This window comes from Bicyclus anynana, chromosome 6 (assembly GCF_947172395.1).
Source record: "Bicyclus anynana chromosome 6, ilBicAnyn1.1, whole genome shotgun sequence".
Lineage (NCBI taxonomy): Eukaryota > Metazoa > Arthropoda > Insecta > Lepidoptera > Nymphalidae > Bicyclus > Bicyclus anynana.
Window position 1 is genome coordinate 12,240,645 of NC_069088.1, and position 13,663 is coordinate 12,254,307.

Below are 13,663 nucleotides of genomic sequence, written 5' to 3' on the forward strand. Positions count from 1 at the left end.
GACGCCGTCGCTATGGAAACGACATTGAGGTTGACTTGTCTACACAAGATGTATGGTTTGGTCATAGATAAATGGCATAAATATTTGATAGGGATAGGATCTGTACGTAGGTTCTCTGCGGTCAGCGATAGTCTGTAGTTATTTTTAGTTTTCGTTATCATAATAAAAATTTAAGTTTTTCGGGAACCAAGCAACTTAACTTTGTGCAAAAAAAAACCCTTACCCTTTTAGGATCATGTGTGTATGTAAAAAAATCGTGTATTAGTCTATGAAATATCTAATATGTAAACTATGTAGATGTTTTAGTTTAGGATTAGAAATAAATCTATTGGAATTTACTCCTTAAGAATCGATTTTTCATATATAGCCCCCGGTATGAAAAAATATGGGCAGTAAAATTCGATGAACGAATAACAGTGTTACGTTTTTGTGCGCAACTCATTCAGCGCACCTTTCACCGTGCGCTGCCGCCAACAGCGTGCGCATGCATGCGGGTGCGCCCTTTTATGTCTCATATTACTTATAACTTTTATTTTGAACCTGATTCTCCTTTATACTTAACAGATGCCATGAATGCCATCTCTACGTTGCTAACATCTAAGCGACTTGTATCAAACGTTTCGCTTCAATATTTCTTATCCGAACTGCTAAAGTGTGGAACTTTAGTGTCAGTGTTTTTTGCCACCAATAATCTAAACTTCAAGGCAAGACTGAATGAGAACTCTCAGGCAAGCGGTTGAATGCTTTAATACTTATTTAAATAGGTAGGTATATAGAATATTAAAGAAAACAACAATCGACGTTCTTTGTATTTTTTATTACATGATCACTACAACTCTTTACATTCAAGGTCCATCTCAGTATCGTCACACCAATAAAACAAATATCTATAATAATAGCTACACTAAAACAACTGACTGAAACACCGACGTCACAATATAAAATACGAACATAAATCAATTACAAGTAACAGTGCTATTGGAAGACACTGATATAATCCATCATGTATATGTCACCGTTAAATTGTAAAATACGTTAGTTTATAATCTCACTCGCGATATTGTAAACTGTCGGTATATTGTGAAGTGAACATTACAATTTAACGTGTTATTTTTCGTTTATCGGAAGTGAAACCATTAAATTGTCAATCAGGATAACCATAGAGTTACAAAAATATTACAGCGGGCATAATAAAAATAGTAAAAATTTACAATGGACAAATCAAAGAAAAAAGAAAAAGAAAGAAAATCGGAGGGGTGGCCAGTGCGTTTCCTATTTTTTTTTAAACACTTAATTGCAAACACTGTTCTTCCATTAGTAAAATGTTGTTATTGTTAATTATAAGTACAATTTTGTCAAATCTAAAGTTAGGTTAGGTTAAGTCAGAATACAAAAATTCGGGTGCCGGGCACTTAGGTCGGACTTTAGGTATAATAAGTCATAAATTAATACGTGATGTCACAATTCTTGAAGTATTTTATTTGACTGATTTGTCTCATTCCTAACTCTATAGACACAAAACGGTCTGCTATAAGACCGACCAATCAGGGGCAAGTTCGGACAGTTGAAAGATTGCAACTTAACGGTTTCTCTCCGAAAAAAAACCAAGTTATATAGTAGGTAATCAGTATGTTCACTTCACAATATAATGACAGATTACAATATCGCGAGTGATATTATAAAGTAACGTATTTTACAATTTAACGGTAACATATATAAAGCTGGCACCGGAAGAGTCGAAAGTACTGCACCTTCGGTGCGGTATATCAAAAGCTTGATACACGACCTACGCTATAGGTAAAGTATACACATCATAAAACAAAAGAATACAAAATACCTAACGCCTACTGCCGCCTCGATTCCGTTTCACTTTTGTCATTCAAAATATTTTTGTTTTATATAAAAAAATAAACGTATTACAAACTTTCAATTACGCAAGTCAGTAATGATGAGAGGTACTATCTAATTATGATGTAAATCAAATTGATTGCTGATTCATTTCGTGACCCTAACAGACTAGTATGAAATGCAATATTTTGTACACTTTTTCACTTATCATTAAGATAACGCGACGATAAAAATTAATAAAAAAAAACTCTGAATCGCATAACAGAGATATTTATGACTTAGATGTTAATTTTCAATCCATTTATTTAAATTCAACAAAGTCATTGACATACGCCTCCAGTCGCTCGCTCATTAATAACAATGCCACACAACATTCATACTTTTGACATACCTTAAAATGACAGGACAAAGTATATTACTGAGATATAGTATATATTTAAAAGGTACATATATAATTTTCATAAAACATTACTTGTCAGAAATGTTCTGCATTAGATGTTACAGCCCCCTCGCAGCGTATGCGTTCGCTAAACGTGTACGCAATGGGCAGTGGCGTGCATAAGTTTGTCGATCAGGGTATGCACTAGTAATAAAATAAAGCAAACTGGATTTTTTTTAATTTAATAAGCAATTAAGGAGACAACTCTTAGGGTATGTAGTACTTTAATGCATGTATGAAGTGCACGCCACTGGTAATGGGTTCGATTTTTTGATACACGTCAATCCAACGCGTGCGGTTAATAGGCTAGTTGACACTTTTTATAAAAGGATCTTAAAATTGTTCATTATCGTTCTACTAGATTAAAAACATTTATCATTTTTAAATATGTATTTTTTTTAGAGTATGGGCCAAAACGGAATAGATCATGATGGTCAATATTTTATCGGTTTCATGTAAATAGTAAACCTTACCCAACTATTTAGTGTTTGACAAAATGATTGGTTATTAAATAGTTTGATGTTTATTCTTTTGGTGAAATCACAAAAAGGACGACAGCGTTTTTGACGTTTGTAAAAATTTTAAAATACTTTAAAAATTTATTAATTAATATTTATATATTTCGGACCCTTATTCAATGTATATACGAAATTAATATTATTTCTACTAAATTTGACATGAGTCAACTACCCTATTATCGTAGCGTTCCGTGAACACATTTTATTAACGGGGAAAGGGGCTATAATATCATATCATTAGTAATATCTTAAATACAATAAAATGTATTGATAATTAATATAATTGACACAAATTGCAAAACTAATTGTTGGTGCAGTTATAAAACGTTTATAATGGTTTTGGATTATACATAATTATCAATACTAATAAAATACATAATCTTTCAAAACTTATACACTTAATCAAATCAGTTCTTCATTGTTCGGATTCACATCCAAATGTGTAACAAAATTTTTGGTTTATTTAATAATAGTAATAATTATTCTGATCTTTTAACAACATTCATAGCCTCTTGCTTACTTACTACTTTTTAGTTGTCACAATAATTACATGGAAGCTTACCTTACAACCACATTTGAAACATTTATATGACTTTGTTGTACAAACACACGTTAACATTGAGAAGGGAACATTGATTAAGACACCAATTAAACTGCCCTCCGGACATGGCACACGGTTTACACTCCGAACCACGGAAAGTATATTTCAATAAAATTGTTGATTGTGTTATATTGTCTGTCCACAACGGCACGGTATTAGGGTCACCGATCACATTTCAAAAGCACCAATGTGTAGGTATAAACCTCACGCACCAGAGTACACGCACAACACTGTATATTGTCTCGAGATTGGGATGAGCAGATGTCCTTATAGTACGAGAACCGCCACAAGAAGTATGTACCCTCATCTGTTATTTTATTGGGATATCAAATAAATGATAGAAAATATTCACATTGACACATAGAATGCTAGTTAAATTGCCGCCGAACAGTATTAATTGATTATTTTTTTTAAATTTATTTCATCTCCTCCCCTCATTGGTTAATTTAATTTTTTAATAATTAATAGAATACCTCCAAAATAATTGAAAAAGTAAAGGTTGCCTGCTTTCACACTACAACTGTAGGGTTGCCCGATATAAACAGTTAAGTAATGTTATTTACATACCTTCGTCAGTTATTTAGACGTCTAATATGTCAAATGAAATCTTGTTATATGCTTAATTTAACTGTATTACTTTGCTTTGATCTAGTTCATGGTTTCCTAGATTTTGTATGAAAAAATGTGTTTGGCCGCAATTTAACTATGCAACCTATTTGCAACGTGTCACTGTGAACATTGTCTATCATTTATTTCATAGCACTAATGACTAACAGATGAGGGTATATATTTGTAATGCCGGCTCTTAGACCATTACACTTATAATAAGAAACTTATGCATAGAGTGGATTTCGGTGCCCTAGATCTGAGTGGAGAAGCGAGGGCGAGGCAGCTCGAATACGTCACCATGCACCGAGCGAGCCAGCGCTTTAATGCTAGCAGGTATATCCTGCGGTTCATCCTGATAATTAAAAAAAAATATTAGTCGTAGTACAGCACACGAGAAGTGAAATCTTTCATATCTCTGTGGCATTTTAATGAACTAGCGGACGCGCGCGACTTCGTCCGCGTGGAATTTAGTTTTTCACAAATCCCTCGAAAACCATGGACTTTTCCGAGATAAAAAGTAGCCTATGTGTTAGTCCATGATATAATATATCTCAATACAAAATTTCAGCTTCCAAATCGCTTCAGTAGTAGCGGCGTTAAAGAATAACAAACATCCAAACATCCATACAAACTTTTGCGTTTATAATATTAGTAGGAAGTAGGATTCAGTCAATTTTCCCTCATCCTATACGTTCCTAAATAAGTTTTCACTTCGATTGAAAGAATAAACGCAAAAATAGAGCTGACGTAAATAAAGAAACTTATCTTACTACTAATATAATTTAAAGATGAAGAAAATAATAAAAATGAAATTTATTCGTTTTAAACATTACATTAAATAATAGGGCTGAGACCTCCATTTAAGGTTCATTTTTGTATTTTGTAATTCAAGTTATATCAATAACAAGGTTATTAAAAGTGGTTACTAACCAGCTGTTTTTGTTACTGTTGCTTAATTAATAGTTATACAATTTAACAGTCAAATTGCGTGGTACATTGTCTCGTTCCGACGTTCAGAATTTTCGTAAATAAAAAAGTTGAGCGTCTCATCAAGAATTAAATTTATTTTTCAAATAATCAAGAGTAAATTCGACACTCAGTGGGTGAACGATCGCCTGGGGGCGCCCCCACAACGTCCATGAATTTCACTGTAAGTAATTTCACTATAACCCAATAGGTATAATCATATTTTACCATTTTATTTAGGTGATTGATGTATGTATGCAGGATTCTCGGGAGTATTTCCCATAACTTCAAGGTTTTGACAAGTCCACTTATAGGAGCCGAACTGCATAACTAATTATTTTTAACTAAAAAACAAAACTTTTTATGTTTTCATACAAAGTTATTAAAATAATTCTGACTATCCATGTAATACACGCCATTATCTATCCTTGCATTTTAAAAGACGTAATCATAGTGGTAAGATTGTCGATTTCGACGAGATATTGCAACTGACACTCCGAACTTCGCTAGTGAGCTACTTCATTTTATTTATCAATGAATAAGTTATGAATAAGTATAGGTCATAATATAAGGATGCGATATATGAGTCACAACTTAAGATCTATTTACAAAAGAAATATTTTTTCTCCGAAAATATTCATTTTAGAAAACATGTTCCTTAGACATTTCAATTAATTTTGTTAAAGAATATAATTATAGAGTCATGGGAAACACTCCCGAGCACCCTGTATAAAATGAAACAGTAAAGAAATACTTACAAAGTCATCAATTTCCTTGAAAGATGCACGATCAGACTGTTCCCTGGGGAACTTGGGCACGCTGATTGGCAGAGAGCGAGCAAAGTCCGGGGCGGGAGCACCGCGCGGCCTTCCGATGTGAATGCCTTCGTCGTTGCTTCCTTCTGGAATTGGAATTTGAACATTCCATCATGATGAATTAAAACAGAATTAGAATTGGTTACAATTTTTCGCCCTCAAAAGAGAAAAAAACACCATGGAACCAGAGACAGTTGCCACACTTTCGTGATTGTAAAGCTGGAAGGAGAATACCGTACTATACAACGTCCACCCCGGGAACCCAGCCCTCCTAGCCATGTGGCACGTCGATTCTCTTTCTACAATCGCTAACGCTTCGAAAACTAGAAAGATGTATGGGAATGACATTTGCTATCAACAGGTCATGTGATCAACTCATTCCCATACATTAGGCTAGGGTGGTTTCTTGTAGAAAAAACTTTTATTTATCACTCTTCTAGCTCAAAAAGTTCGCCGGTGTACCAAAGTGGCGAAGTAACATTTGAAGCTGTATTATTTTCTTTGTATTATTATTTTTTTATCAACAAGCTTAACAAACAAGAAAACAAATAAACAAACAGATCATAATTTTCCAAAAAATATCGTACAACTCAGACTGTATATGGACAACGATCTTAGCTTGTCCCTGTTGAGGACAAATAAATGTCGTAAAACGTTGTAACAACCATTTTTGATAAAGTAATAGTGATAAAATAGTAGATTTCATTATTAAAGTAAAATTACCGAGATTTTTTTAAACAAAAGTAAATTGCCAGGCGGTTAAGGTAGGCCAGGGCTGGGGATTGGCATTCTATTCTCCGAATCGAAGGCAGAGGCCATAACCACTGGGCTATCACGTCACTCCAATTTACTATACATAAATTAAACTAGGAATCTTTTTTGAAAATATTCAGCTTATTTTGCAATAATATGTCAACATTAAAGTTAGAAGTGGCAAGTATACTGCACATGTGTATAATGGGATTGTAAAAGTATGATATTATAGTCGGATGCACTCTTTATGATATTTCCGAACGTCGTGCGTTAAGCTACACAATACAAGATTTTAGGTATCACCGGTTAAGCAGAGGTGCGTCGGTAGGGCATTGCCCCGATTATCATAAAGAAATCATACGACTATTTTAAATGCAACTGGATCAAGATTACTTACGATCAGAATCATAGTCCTCGTGATCTGAGCCCATGAAGTTATTTGAGTCTGTCCCTTCTAGGTCGAAAATATCTTCGGCGTCCAGGGAATCTTCTTCATGCGGTATTTGTGCAGCTGACTGAAATAATGACAACAATACATATTATTATTTATTGTTTTAATTGTTTACTGCACTGGTAGAAATTAGTCATATACACAGTGCACACATCAAAGTAACTCTGACAATAATACACTGTAGTCCATAGTAATATGTACTAAGACTTACAGTCTACTAGCAGACGCCCACGACTTCGGCCGCGTGGAATTTAGTTTTTCACAAATCCCTCAGGATTTCGGAGATCCAGAGTAAAATCAAAATAGTTCAGTAGTTGCGGCGTTAAAGAGTAACAAACATCCATACAAAATTTTGCATTTATAATATTAGTGGGATAACCTATTAGTTGGTCACTAAGTTACTAAGGATATCCAATCGACTTAACATTTACAAAGTGTAGATCCAGAGAATACCCCTGCAACTTCACAAACTTTACCGCCCTATCTAATATATATAAAATTCTCTTGTCACAGTGTTTGTTACGCTCCTCCGAAACCATTGGACAGATTTTTATGAAATATTGTGTGCACAATCAGCTTATATAAATATTTATTTTACACCCTAAGTGTAAGTTTTGTTTTTAAGAAATGAGGTGAAATCATGTTTGCTGGATTAGCTAGTAATATTGTAATGGTTTAGAAAATAAAATGTACCTTTTGAGTAAACTTTTTGGCATCTTTAAGAGAAGACAGTCTTCGTCTCTGTAGAGGTGGAACGAGTGGCGAGGGTGGGCCGGAGTTGTTTGCCCAGTTGTCTTTTTCAATATTACTTTGTGCCTTGCTTATGATACTGTAAACATAAATTCTTCATGTTAATGCAAAAAATATTAGTCAAAAAAATTCAATCAAAAACAAAATAAAATAAATCAAACAAAATACCTGCTTTTTTGAAGTTTGTTAAAAATTACTGGTGTAAAGTGTAAATCAAAAAAAATATCTAGTAACTAATTTGCTGGATTTTAACTGATAAAATATATGTATTGTTAATATCATGTATTCTTTTGTGCTTTTGCTACTGTATTTTTTTTTACATTTTGTATAAGCACACGCTTAGTTGCAATCACACCTGATGGTAAGTGATGATACAACCTATGGTGGAATGCGCTTAAAGATTGATTGAAGATAACCCATATTATCAGAAATAAATTATGATGCATGTGTCCCATATTAGTTTCTTTGTCATGTGCACCACATTAGTCACATGTACTTACTCATCAAATCTTTAGGAAATATGAAACTAATGAATAAGCATACATAAACTGCTGAAAATGAAATGTAAGCTATACCTTATACCTTACTCTGGTAAAAATTTTACTATAACTGATTAAGTATAATTATACAAACAAAATGTTAAAGGGCAGTTAAAAGAGTTAATGATCCCATCAAAACATAATTTGAAGAATTTACTAGAACTACTAAACAGAATTTCATGCATATTTTTAGATTAGTTTTTTTATTCTTCACTAACTAAACTTAACCCTTGACTACAATCACACCTGATGGTAAGTGATGATGCAATCTAAGATGAAAGTAGGCTCGCTCGTAAGTAGAATGAAAATCCACACCCCTTTTGGTTTCTACATGACATTATACAGAACGCTAAATCACTTGGCAGTATGTCTTTGCCGGTAGGGTAACTAGCTACGGCCGAAGCCTCCCACCAGCCAAAAGCTTAACATAACGCAATGTAACAATTATGGGTTTAGTTTAATTATATTTTATTATGATTGGACTGATTGAGAAAGTTATCACCATTTAGGTAACAAAAGATATAATTTTCCTCCTTGCTCAGTTAATTGGATGTAGGGGTTACAAATAAGCTCAGACTGTTAATATAAAATATCACATAATCATCATTATCAGCAGACTACAGGGCCAGGCCTCTCTCCTTATAGGAGAGGGTATATGGAGCTTTGACCTACGAAGCTACTCCAATGCGGGTTGGTGAGCTTACACTGCTAATACTAATACATTTATTTAATATTCACCTAGATAAAATTTTGTGATCCTTCTGTGCCTTTGCTCTGTAAATTTCATACTCTGCATATTTCTGATCTCTAAACTGACTGACGGCTTCCTCTATGGCCTCTAGATGTGATTGCAGTGTTTGGTTCAACTGTTTCTTCAGCGAACCAATCATTTGCAGTGACGGTGAACAGCCATTTTTATCAATAACTAATTGGTTATTTGTGTCAACATTTTCCTTCATCTCCACATCATTGGTTACTTCTGGCACTAATAAATTGAACACTGGCGAATAACTATCAGAACTTTTTAAACTATTGATCTGATCTATGGTGGTCTGCAAAATGAAAATTAAACAAGCAAGTTTTAATTTAAATAGGACATATGCTTTTAAGATATGAGAAATATCACATGGCATTGGCAACAATTTAAAATAATTAAGCATGAATATATTATTTAAAGTGGAAGAATTTTAAATTATACATATTATATATTTATTTAATTATAGTAACACTAATTATTATGTACCAATAAATTTTATAACAAATGCAAGTACTAATATTATAATTTTTGTTGTCTGTACTTACTTGAATGGACCTGGGTATCAGCACAACATTTTTGTTATGCAGTATAGCATGAGTGGTCTGTCCACAGGCAAGACATGATTCCAAGGTGATGCCATCCACATTCCTATGTCCTATTAGCGCTGGTTGCACTAAATTAACTTTTAGTTGATTGGCAGGACATCTAAGAAGTTTCTACAAAATACAAGAATTACAAATACATATCTATACTAATATTATAAAGCGGAAGAGTTTGTTTGTTTGATTGAACGCGCTCATCTCAGGAACTACTGGTCCGATTTGAAAAGTTCTTTCAGTGTTAGATAGCCCATTTATCGAGGAAGGCTATATATTATCCCCGTTTTTTTAACGGGAACGGGAACCACGCGGGTAAGACCGCGCGGCGTCAGCTAGTTAATGATATAATGATAGCAGATTCCTCACGGAGTGCCCGTTCTTGTGGAAATAAAATGTACCCTACAGATAATGCAGAATTCTAAAGAATTTTTCAAATTAGTCCAGTTTCACATTAGGCTCTGAAACTCAGAGCCTATCAAATTCAAATAAACAAACAAATTCAAATCTCCCTTCTTTATAACTTTACTATAGACTAACTGACCCAAAAGATATCCTACCATATCTTGAACACCTTTAATTTTGATATAAAAGATTAAAAGATAAGAAAGAGTGGGAGGAAAATGTATGTATGTCATATATTTCAATAAATTGGGCGGATTAATGAAAATGACAGTTGTAAATAGTGTTACTATCTCAATTATCATTTAAAATATATAGATGAACAAAGTATTTATATTTAAAAATTTCTTATGTGAAAAATGTGAAAAAAAGAAAATTCTTATGTGAAAATGTGAAAAAGGAATAATTGAAAGAGAAAAGTTAATAAATCAAATTCTGATAACTTTAAAAAATTTTGATGAGTATCAATCTACTTTTGAAGTAGACCAAATTGGATTGAGTAACAAATAATGGCCCAGTGACAATAGGGATGATGACAGTTTTTTAAATTGTATATAAATAATAAAAAAAATTAAGAGTATGCTAATAGTAAAGCAATTTTGTTAAAGTAACAGGGTATCTGCGATCATTACTTTCGCAGCTACAGGGATTTAAAGGGTCAGATTTGCGGCGCTGCCGCGGATCCCTGAAAAACTCTCCATACAAAATGGCACGAGTTAGTGACGTCGATGGCTCGCTGGTAGTTAGATATGTATGGGCGTTCAAACAAAATTACTAATATCTTTGTTATTTGTGCGTTTATGTTAATAGTTCATTTATTGAAAAATGTCACATTTAATGTAAGGAAGCTAAAACTGTATGAATTTTTATCTAATTACGATAAAAGATTTTTTTTAGATTTTGAAATTTTATAATCTTATTTATTTTGCAAATATGCAGTCAATCTTTGCTGTTTATGTATAAATTAGTTAACATTGACCTTATTTATCCGAATTTATTATAAAAATCAATATATTCCAACCTAGTCATCATCCCCATTGTTACTGTAATAATGTAAATATATTTAATTCTTATGTAATGAAGTAAATATCAACATTGTTTTACCAACAGCTTTTTTATTTATTATCTACACATAATCTATATCTTACAGCTGTTTACAATAACATAATATCTACTGTTAATCTGTTGGTAAGCGGATCTGCTTAGCAACCCAGTGATTATCATTATTAATCAAAGATCAAAGCAAAACAATTATGCTTAGCAACTTATTGACAAAATACATGCACAACTAAAATCGCAATTGCAACATATTGTCTAATAAAAAAATTGCAAATCATTGAGAAATAAGTTTGTTATAAAATTAACATCATCATCAGTTTATTGGAATAGCCTACAGTTCCCAGTGGCGTGCCAGGGTTTTTAATTAGGGTAAGCAATAACACCATAGCCTCATGACAATCATCATGAGGAGCAAAATAGAATTTTTAGGGCATCTGCAAAGGAGACCCCTCTATGAATTTTCTAGGTTGATCCTATAAGATACCAAAAACATGCTCCAGGAAAACAGCAGAGAAATTGGATAGATGATGTCAAAGTGTGGACAAAGTTACCCTACAGCTTGGCAACATCGTTTGTAACAATCCCGATAGTCCGTGTGGGCTGGGGCATGTAGCGATGAATGAAAAACCAACGACTAATGCACCTCACTTCCCCGCACGCACAATTTCACACCCACACTTCAGTCAGGACAGTCTTTCCCCCCGTCGCCCGCATATCCTGGGAGTGTCATCAACAAACGTGCCAGACTATACACATAGCTTAAATATTTTACAAAAGCCTCGATGAGTTTTCTACACCTGCCCATAACTCCAACTTTAATTTGAAGAGGGCACCCAGTGATAATGACGCAAAATAAGTACAAATTATACAAAATGGAAAATTCAGGTTCATAATGAGTATTCAGGGTTGGCTGCACATTTTGCATCTACAAAGTACACACCACTACAAAATCTACAAAGTGCACTGCCAGGTCATCCTACTGAGAGAAGGGGATTTGAATGTTAGACCAACAATGCTGATCTATGCTGATCCAAATGAACCTGGCATATAATTGTTAAAAAAAGTTGAGCTATTGATGAGGAGTGCGACCACAAATACTGGCATGAGATATTTATATTAGATTTATCACATTGCAATAATACATGCACATAAACTCTCAATAGTAGCTGCTTGTTAGGAAACTTTTATCAGGTATTTTATGAATTAAAAGACAGACGGCACATGCACCTATTAAAAATATATATACTGGTATTTCAAGTGCTAATTCTTAACAGTGTAGATCATTCCTTTTCATCATCATCATTATCAGCCGATGGACGTCCAATGCTGGACATAGGCCTCTTGCTTGGACTTCCAAACAGAAGTCTCGAGTTGCCAGCATCCAGTGGCTCCCTGCAACCCATTTGATGTCCTCGCTCCACCTAATGGGGGCTTGATCACCACTGTGCTATCTGGTGTGGTTCATTCCTTATAATTCCATATATTTTATTTGCATTTCTTAAATGTAATGACTGAAGTAATGTAGACCACTTATGTTACTATGTACTTAATTTGAGTATTACCCTGATATTAGTTTATATTAGGTTAGTACTGAAAGACGTATTGGATGCTGGAACATGACTGGAATGATGTGAATTGTGAACATGTTTAAAAGTAATTATATGTTCATATTGTTAAAGAGTAGTAAAACAAATAAGTCAATGCATAAATAATAGATTTTATTAATAGATTAGCCAATCGTTTTAAATGTTTATTACGAACATCGCATGCTTTATTAGCTAGGAAGTAAGTACCTACAAATCTATATGATTAGTTGTGTACTCAAAGAATTAAGCTTGTTACGTTAGGACAGAATTCATTTTGTCAATTTGTTAGAATCAAAAACACATCATGGAGTCGAAACTCAAGGTTAAATCATGTTTACCGATCGTACCTACCTCACTGAAAAAAGTATCCCTTTGTTCGGTCGAAGATAATTCCAGTTTTCCGATATCGAATATTTCTTCTAGTTTATCACTTTCCAATGTTACGTTCAGACATTTGCAAGCACAGAGAGCCATTTCTAATATTTCAAATGAGTAAATTATTCCAAAAAATAAGAAAAATATAGTAAAGAACGTAGTAAAACTATACAAAGTAGGTCCAGTGGATAAACGCGTTTATTTATGTAAACTTGTATAGATATACAATACATACAGTACACATACCTATTATAAAAATATATCAAACGCACACCTGTGATTTTGGAGTTGTGCTCGATAATGCGTAGCTTTTTACACGAAACTGCATTTAATTTTTACTTTTATGACAATATATATAAGATATGAAATGGAATAATGATATTTTACATAGAGTATGCATCTCAGTGCTTTACTTTACGTTGTTTGTCTCTTATTACCAAAGGCTGTACGTGTTTTGTCTGAAAGTGATGCAAAATAAAGGTACACATAGATACTGAATTTTGAATACTTCTTTAATAAATAACACACACACATATATCTTTACGTTAGTAAATAGAATGACAGCGTTTGTAAATTTATTGCCATTTAAAATATACTAT

The 13,663-nt window shown here is 33.4% G+C and overlaps 1 protein-coding gene across 1 annotated transcript; it reads right to left on the reverse strand.

Moving 5' to 3' along the window:
• Nucleotides 1–798: 798 nt before the first annotated feature.
• On the reverse strand, nucleotides 799–13,486 carry LOC112055126 (uncharacterized). The gene is made up of 7 exons (XM_024095129.2): nucleotides 13,041–13,486; nucleotides 9,592–9,762; nucleotides 9,028–9,341; nucleotides 7,694–7,829; nucleotides 6,947–7,064; nucleotides 5,740–5,882; nucleotides 799–4,367 (listed from the first exon to the last, which is right to left on the reverse strand). Exons 1-7 carry the CDS (start codon nucleotides 13,161–13,163, stop codon nucleotides 4,266–4,268), a joined length of 1,107 nt encoding a protein of 368 aa, XP_023950897.1. The 5' UTR covers nucleotides 13,164–13,486; the 3' UTR covers nucleotides 799–4,265.
• Between the last annotated feature and the right edge of the window lie 177 nt (nucleotides 13,487–13,663).

Coding starts and splice junctions, on each gene's coding strand:
- LOC112055126 (XM_024095129.2), bottom strand. CDS start 13,163: ATGGCTCTCTGTGCTTGCAAATGTCTGAACGTAACATTGGAAAGTGAT. Junction 9,763..13,040: donor GGGATACTTTTTTCAGTGAG/GTAGGTACGATC, acceptor TGTATTTTGTAG/AAACTTCTTAGATGTCCTGC. Junction 7,830..9,027: donor GATCACAAAATTTTATCTAG/GTGAATATTAAA, acceptor TTATGTTTACAG/TATCATAAGCAAGGCACAAA.